The sequence below is a fragment of the Zingiber officinale genome, chromosome 8B (genome assembly GCF_018446385.1).
Source record: "Zingiber officinale cultivar Zhangliang chromosome 8B, Zo_v1.1, whole genome shotgun sequence".
In the NCBI taxonomy this organism is placed as follows: Eukaryota; Viridiplantae; Streptophyta; class Magnoliopsida; order Zingiberales; family Zingiberaceae; genus Zingiber; species Zingiber officinale.
This window is the reverse complement of record NC_056001.1, coordinates 17,078,566-17,085,820: the sequence shown is the minus strand read 5'-3', so window position 1 is coordinate 17,085,820 and position 7,255 is coordinate 17,078,566. Positions and strand designations below refer to the sequence as shown.

At 40.0% G+C, this 7,255-nt stretch overlaps 2 protein-coding genes across 5 annotated transcripts; one reads left to right on the top strand and one right to left on the bottom strand.

The window, feature by feature from the left end:
• The first annotated feature begins 1,152 nt into the window (after positions 1-1,152).
• Positions 1,153-5,807, top strand: LOC122016605 (endoglucanase 24-like). Of its 4 annotated transcripts, none has more exons than XM_042573960.1 (7): positions 1,153-1,594; positions 2,046-2,329; positions 3,549-3,986; positions 4,310-4,457; positions 4,755-4,921; positions 5,044-5,412; positions 5,502-5,807. In XM_042573960.1, exons 1-6 carry the CDS (start codon positions 1,381-1,383, stop codon positions 5,371-5,373), a joined length of 1,581 nt encoding a protein of 526 aa, XP_042429894.1. In that variant the 5' UTR covers positions 1,153-1,380; the 3' UTR covers positions 5,374-5,412; positions 5,502-5,807. The 4 variants fall into 4 exon arrangements, with proteins under 4 accessions (XP_042429894.1, XP_042429895.1, XP_042429892.1 ...); XM_042573961.1 differs by having other exon boundaries at positions 5,044-5,416; XM_042573958.1 differs by lacking the exon at positions 5,502-5,807 and having other exon boundaries at positions 1,154-1,594; positions 5,044-5,500.
• A 34-nt stretch (positions 5,808-5,841) lies between these two features.
• Positions 5,842-7,061, bottom strand: LOC122016606. Its single transcript, XM_042573963.1, has 2 exons — positions 6,752-7,061; positions 5,842-6,569 (listed from the first exon to the last, which is right to left on the bottom strand). Exons 1-2 carry the CDS (start codon positions 6,822-6,824, stop codon positions 5,971-5,973), a joined length of 672 nt encoding a protein of 223 aa, XP_042429897.1. The 5' UTR covers positions 6,825-7,061; the 3' UTR covers positions 5,842-5,970.
• Between the last annotated feature and the right edge of the window lie 194 nt (positions 7,062-7,255).

The following is a 7,255-nucleotide window of genomic DNA, read 5'->3' as shown; positions in this document are numbered from 1 at the left end:
AGTACATTAAACTAGAATTTAGTATATTTTCTATCAAATTGAGTACGATTCTTTTTCCACCTCAATTGGATGAAAAATATACTAGATTTTCTTTAAATGATACTCAATTGGATGAAAAATATACTAGATTTTCTTTAAATGTTACTCAATTGGATGAAAAATATATTAAATTTTTTTCAAATGGTACTGAATTTAGGAGAAATTATATTAAATAGGAAAAAAGTCGTACTCAATTTAATAGAAAATATACTCGATTCTTGTTTAAAATGCTGAATTTAATAGGAATTATATTCAGTTTTAGACTATTTATACCTAAAAAATATGAAGGGTAATTTTAATAGAAAATATACTCGAATATACTAGATTTTTTTAAATGATACTCAATTGGATAGAAAATATACTATATTTTTTTTAAATGATATTTAATTGGATAGAAAATATACTAGATTTTATTTTTACATGGTGCTGAATTTAGGAGGAATTATATTAAAACAGAAAAAAAAATATGCTCAATTTAATAGAAAATATACTCGATTCTAATGTAAAGTGCTGAGTTTAAGAAGAAATATATTCATTTTTGGACCTTTTGGATCTAAAAAATCTGAGGGTAATTAGGTCACAATATTTACATGAAGGAGTTGAAGCAAATAAAACTTTACATACAAAGAGTGGAAATAAAGTTTTTTTATGAGCGGAGATTACATGCAAAATTTAAATTGTGATCGATGATTTTTATCTATTTTACCCTTAGATATTTCAATGTCTATATATATTTTTTTAAAAATAATTATTTATTTATTAAAAAAATAAATGGCCGTCTTGTCAGCTAGTCGTACAAAAAGGCCTGACGCTGGCATTCAATTTTGGACCGCTTCGGTTTGGATTTTCGGATCGGATCTGGCATTCAATTTTTCACCAACCCTTTTGATTTATCCGCACAAAAACACTGATTTGCTTGTGAGCCGATCCAGCGGATCCGCTACCGACCTCATTGCATCCCTAGGCCCTACCTTGTGGTTGGCCCCTCGTTGAGCCTGGGGCCCACATCAGCTGACGGATCAAGATCAAGGCAATTCGGACGGCCGTTAAGCGGGTATCGGATTCAGATCAAGTATAACGTTGTGTCGGCGTTACCTACGCAGTAGAAGTTAACGAGCGATCACTCGTCGTTTTCTGCCTCTGGTCGCCCACACAGCTGCGCTAGTTCATTCTTGATTTTCCTCCTTTTTCCAGATCTATAAACACGCCAAAACCTTCGCCGCCTCCTCTCGATTCGATCTCGTCGCGCTGCATTGCCTGCGGAATCTGAGGTCTGAAGACCATTGCGTGTCCGCCGTAGGCGGGGTTGGGTTCGAGCTAGGGGGAAGCGGAGGTGGGAGAATGGGTGCGAAATACACGAGGGGGTGCACCGGGTGGCTGATCGTGCTCGTGGTGGCGGCGCTGGTTGTCGCCGCAGTCGTCTTCGCCGTCGTGAAGAAGCACCGCCACAGAGATGTGCTCCCGGTGCCGGGGCCGCCCGGGAGCCTCGACCAGAAGTATGCTGATGCGCTAGGCGTGGCTCTGCAGTTCTTCCAAGTTCAAAAGTGTATGCTCGGTAACTCTATTCCGCTTCTGATCCTTTGCTCCTCTCTTATTCACATTTAAGATTACATCTTTTATTGTGAAAGGGATTTGCTGGGCTGTGCATTTAATTTATCTCTCTATCTCTTTTCTTTTTAATTTCTCCTATGTATTCCGTAGTGCAATGTGTAGTTCTTCACACCTCATACCGACAACTTGGCGAAATTTGCTCTATGTTAATGGTTATCTTCTTCTTCTTTCGGATTACTTGCTGGCTGCAAAAGGATTGAATATTTTAATTGCCTTCTTTTTCCAACCTAGAAAATTTCCCTTTTTTTTGTATGGTTAGAATCGATTATGAGAATTCTCACAGGCCATTGACTTTGACAGTGAAATAATTATTCACATCTAAACAGATCGGATTTCCATTTTTTTCCTCTGCACAATGTGGGAATCACAGACCCTTGTTTATTGATGATCTGCAGCTGGTAAACTGGTGGATAATAAAATCACTTGGAGAGGGGACTCGGCTTTGGACGACGGAAATCAGGCAGGACTAGACCTCTCAAAAGGAATGTATGATGCAGGTGACCACATGAAATTTGGTTTTCCGATGGCATATACTGCAACAGTGTTATCGTGGTCAATTCTTGAATATGGAGATCAAATGTCTACTGCCAAGCAGCTGGATCCAGCTCTAGATGCTCTCAAGTGGATCACAGATTATTTGATTAATGCCCACCCTTCTGACAATGTGTTATTTGTCCAGGTGATTAGGAGTTGCATGCTCTTCTATTTCTTTTTTGGCATAAATCAGGGCACCAAAGTGAGATATTCAACTTTCATAATTCTCTAAGGTGGCTTTTGATTTCATGGAATGTTTGTGAATTGGGCATTTTCATCATCCTGACTTTTCTTCAAGATCTGTTTTTGAGTCGAAGAGGAAAAGCAATTTAGGCAAAATGCATGGGATATGTTTAAATTGTACCTATGGTATGGCTTGGCTTGGCTTGTAGATAGATTCTTAATTCACTTCTATTTCTCCACGCATGATCTGATTTATTACGCTGCTGGTTTTTTGTAGGAAATGTTTTATTTTGCCACCTGAATTTTACATCCTTTTCAGATTACCCCTGAAGGTGCAAAGTGTCAAAAAAATACCTTCTGGATCTTACAGCCTCTGATCATTTCATCCTCTAACCATGATCATAATTAATTGATCTATGAGAATAATGACGCGGTAGTGTGCCACATGTGTGTCACATCACTTGCCCGTCTAGTAAAATAATAGCAGCAATGATTAGTGGTGAAATGATAAAATGTTAAAGGAGGGGGAGGGAATTTTGACAATTTAAAACTCTAAAAGACAATTTGAAAAAAATGGGAAACTCAGAGTTCAATGAAATCTTTTACCCCTTTTTTTTTAACCAATAGTTATTTTTGTCCATGCAGAGGGAAATTTGTTCAATGGTTAACTGCAAAAGAAGCCAGGACTATACCACGCAATTCTAGTCCTTTTGTTACTTTGTTTTTTTTATTATTACTATCTTTTTTATCAATATGACAGCAAATGAACACGTTTGGCATTGGATACTTATGTCATCCAGGATTAATTTTTAATTAGGTTGTTTGAAAGTGTAACTTCAATTGTACCTTATGTAAGTTCTTGGTAATATTTGCTATTGTGAGAAATAAGCAGTTGACACAGGACTCAGTGCAGCCCCTAAACCCTTCATTGTAAGTGAAATCACTCGCTTTAGAGTGCTAACATCCTTCTTTCCTTGGCTCCCATATTGCACCACTTAATCACTTCCTTTGCAGAAAAATAATCATGCATCTTGTTGATACGGCAATTATGTTGTACCTTGATATGGAAAGAGCTTCAGCCAATTCTTAATTTCTTATATTTTTTTCATAAGATCCTGGTATTCTGTCCTCTCTTTAACACTATGACTGATTTTTTGGTTTGTCCTTTTTCTTTGTTGCAGGTAGGAGATCCTGATATAGACCACAAATGTTGGGAAAGAGCAGAAACAATGGCTGAGAATAGACCGCTGACACAGATTAACAAAACTGCACCTGGAAGTGATGTGGCTGCTGAAACTGCTGCAGCCATGGCTGCAGCTTCCTTGGTTTTCAAAAGTACTGACAGTAGATATTCAGATTTGCTCCTTCAGCATGCCAAGAAATTATTTACTTTTGCGAATAATTATAGAGGTATCTACAGCGACAGCATTCCAAAGGTCCAGAATTTCTATAATTCTACTGGATATGGGGATGAACTCTTGTGGGCAGCTAGTTGGCTTTATCATGCCACTGGTGACCAAAGTTATCTAGATTACGTGACTGTAAAGAATGGAAATTCTTTTGCTGACTGGGGCAGACCAACTTGGTTCAGCTGGGATGACAAACGTGCCGGTACTCAGGTACATATTCTTGTTCATGAAGTTATATACTCCTTTAAGAATTCAAACTGATTCATCTAAATTCTTTCCAGTTTCCATCTGCTGCAGTCATTTTTTTTTATTTTCTGCTCGATGATGCAACCATTTAGATCCTAAAACCGTTCCGTGCTGCCTCTTAATGTAACATGATTGTCTAATGAATAATACTATTTAACTGCTTCATAAATACTACTAAATAGTTGACAGCTCAAAAGATTTATTTGATTGCTATATTGCTAAAATACAATCAGGATCAGGACCTGTAATTTTCAAGTTGTCGAAGTTATTTACAATCTGCTGTGCAGGTACTTTTGTCCAGAGTACATTTCTTTGGTTCAAGGCAATTGTCGAGTGGGGAAATGAAGGACCTCCAATCGTATAGAGAAACAGCTGAAGCTGTTATATGCGGCTTGTTACCAGATTCCCCGACGGCCACTTCCAGTAGAACAGAAGGTACATGCACCACCGGCACATTATCTTAGAATTGTAGTAACTGCCATAAATATTCTATTCATGCATTTTCATTTTTCCTCATAAATGTTGAGTTACTGGCAGAATATAGTAAGAACTTACTTATCTAGAATCACTTTTTTTAAAATAATAATAATAATAATTTTTGCAGTTTTCTTGGAAAAGAGCTTATACAGGCGAGACTATGACTCATCAATCTTATATATGTGTGTGTATTGAAGGGTCAGTTGCGATGTGGCAATCTGTTCATATCCTAAACGTTGAGTTTTCATACCACAGGTGGCTTGGTATGGATAGATGAGTGGGATGCTCTTCAACATCCTGTGGCTGCATCATTCTTGGCTGTTGTTTACAGTGACTACATGCTTACTTCTAGCACGCCAAAAATCCAATGCAGTGGGAAAACTTTTACTCCCTCTGATCTTCGAAGCTTTGCTACATCCCAGGTGATTCTCACACGCCTCTCGTTGTCGGTCAAAATGATGTTAATAAGTCGAATAGCTGATGACTATATGATTAGTATCAGGCATTCCAAAATCTCTGCTTAACAGTTGGTTTGTGTTATCAGGTTGATTACATCTTGGGTGACAATCCAATGAAGCTTAGTTACCTTGTGGGATATGGAAACAGCTATCCGCAACAGGTTCACCACAGGGGAGCATCAATCCCCGCGGACGCCACCACGGGATGTAATGGTTTCCAGTGGCTCTCTTCTACTGAACCAAATCCAAATGTAGCCCAGGGAGCGCTTGTGGGCGGACCATTTAAGAACGACTCCTATATTGATCTCCGAAACAACTCGATGCAGAGTGAACCTAGTACCTACAACAGTGCTGCGCTTGTTGGATTATTATCTGGCCTCGTTACCACCTCGTCTGTTAGCACTTCTTTCCGCTGATCAGCCACTGCTTTTACACATCAATTGTATCTCTCTCTAGTGAGTGAGTTTCCTTTGCTATGTCTCTCCCATCTGTTGATTTTACACATCTATTTAATGATTTTCAAAATTCTCTCTCTCTCTCTCAGTGAGTGAGTTTCCTCTGCTATGTTTCACGAATGTTCATTCCGACAGCTCCTCAGGCTGATTGCAGCAAAACTAAGGTACACCTATAAAATTTAGGACAAGTTTCATTTTAACTTCTCAAACTTAAAGCATAACTCAGGCAAAGGGGGCCTCACGCAAATTAGTGTGCAAGCTCCCCTTCATCCTGGAATTCTTCTGGTACTAGAACATAGTTCATTCACAACGACTAGTATCCCAAGGATCTTGCTCATGTTGCTTCATTATATTTTATGGGTCCTCTGAAGAAAACTTGCGAGTTCTAAAGATAAAACTATCGACAAACCTTTATCAAAGTCCAATTCAGAAGGGAAGAACTAAACAAGCATACTCTCTATGTATTTTCAACCTGACAAAACCAATTCCAACTTTGAATTGATTGTTCTCATAAAAAGAAAAGCTTCCCGAACAAACTACAATCACCTCCACTACTCATCAAACTACTACCACCAGTTGAAGAACTAAGCAAAATATCAACACCACCACCACCACCAGAATGTTCAATTGCACCATTAGCACCTCCCCTGCACTGCATGTAACATTTGCCCCACTGAAGCAGCCAGTCCTCTGCTCAATCCCTTTTCCACCCTCAAGAACAAAGCTGGATCTGGAGCTCCCATTGCTAAACAAGATGCACCAGAGGAACGGCCCCTGGCGGTCCTCTCCGACATAGCCAACTCCGATCTCATTGTGCTCTTTGCTTTGCAGAAGAGAGAGTGACCTGTTGTTTGGGACTAGAACACCCGTGAAGGCTTGCTCTGGGTCTACTTGGCGGTCCCAGTAGCAGCCGAAGATGTGGCCGGAGATGGACTCCACGGTCGGCAACTCTACCCCGCAGTTGGGCGCATAGACCTCAGTGATGTCGACTTCGGGAGGGCGGCAGTCGAGCGTGTTGTTTCCGGTGCAGTTTTTGGTGCATTTCAGTAACAGCTGCAAGGCCATGCAGCCTAGTCCTGCGCTGTTCGAGAGTTCTGGCAACTTGGTGGCTGTTCTATTCTTGTTTATCAAGTTCACAATTTGGTTTGCAGGATTTCCTGGAACAAACAAGATCAGGTGCAAGAATTGTAGTTTTAAGGAACCCAATTAATCCCGATCCTAGTAGAATCAAACTACAAATCTAACAAATTACATCTCTACTAGTAACTTCTCAGTGAACAGAAGGGATAAAATGCTAACTAGAGCCAATCTGTAAGAAGAAAAAATGAGGAGGAAGTACCATTGTCAATTTGGGCTGAGACAACGGGCAGAAGAACTATGAGAAACGAAATGTAGATCTTCCAGTTCCACATCGAGAAACAATGGCAAACCTCACATTCGATCAGTCTCAAGAGCAATGCACACTCGAGATGGAGAAGTTTCTTCGCAGTCGTGGCACTGGTGGAAGATGCACAGTAAGTGCAGCTTGAGTTGGATGCAGCTTTTACCCTGGAAATGAGGGTAGTGGCGTAAGTGGAGGAAAGGATTAGGGTTGGGGAAATGGAGACACCCCAGAGGAAAGACCGAAAAGGGAGTTGGGTGGTGGACCCTGCTAGGCTGTTGGGGCTTTGATGAGGGTTGCTAGATGAACATTATCACCTCATGTCCTTAGAAAACTTTTGTGGGATCCTTGGATCCCGATCCTCCTACGGCGCAGCTTAAATATTGGACGCATGAAATTATTAATGTAATGGTGGAGTCGATTTCTAAAAATTGATAAATGGTTTACCCACCACATGTGGAT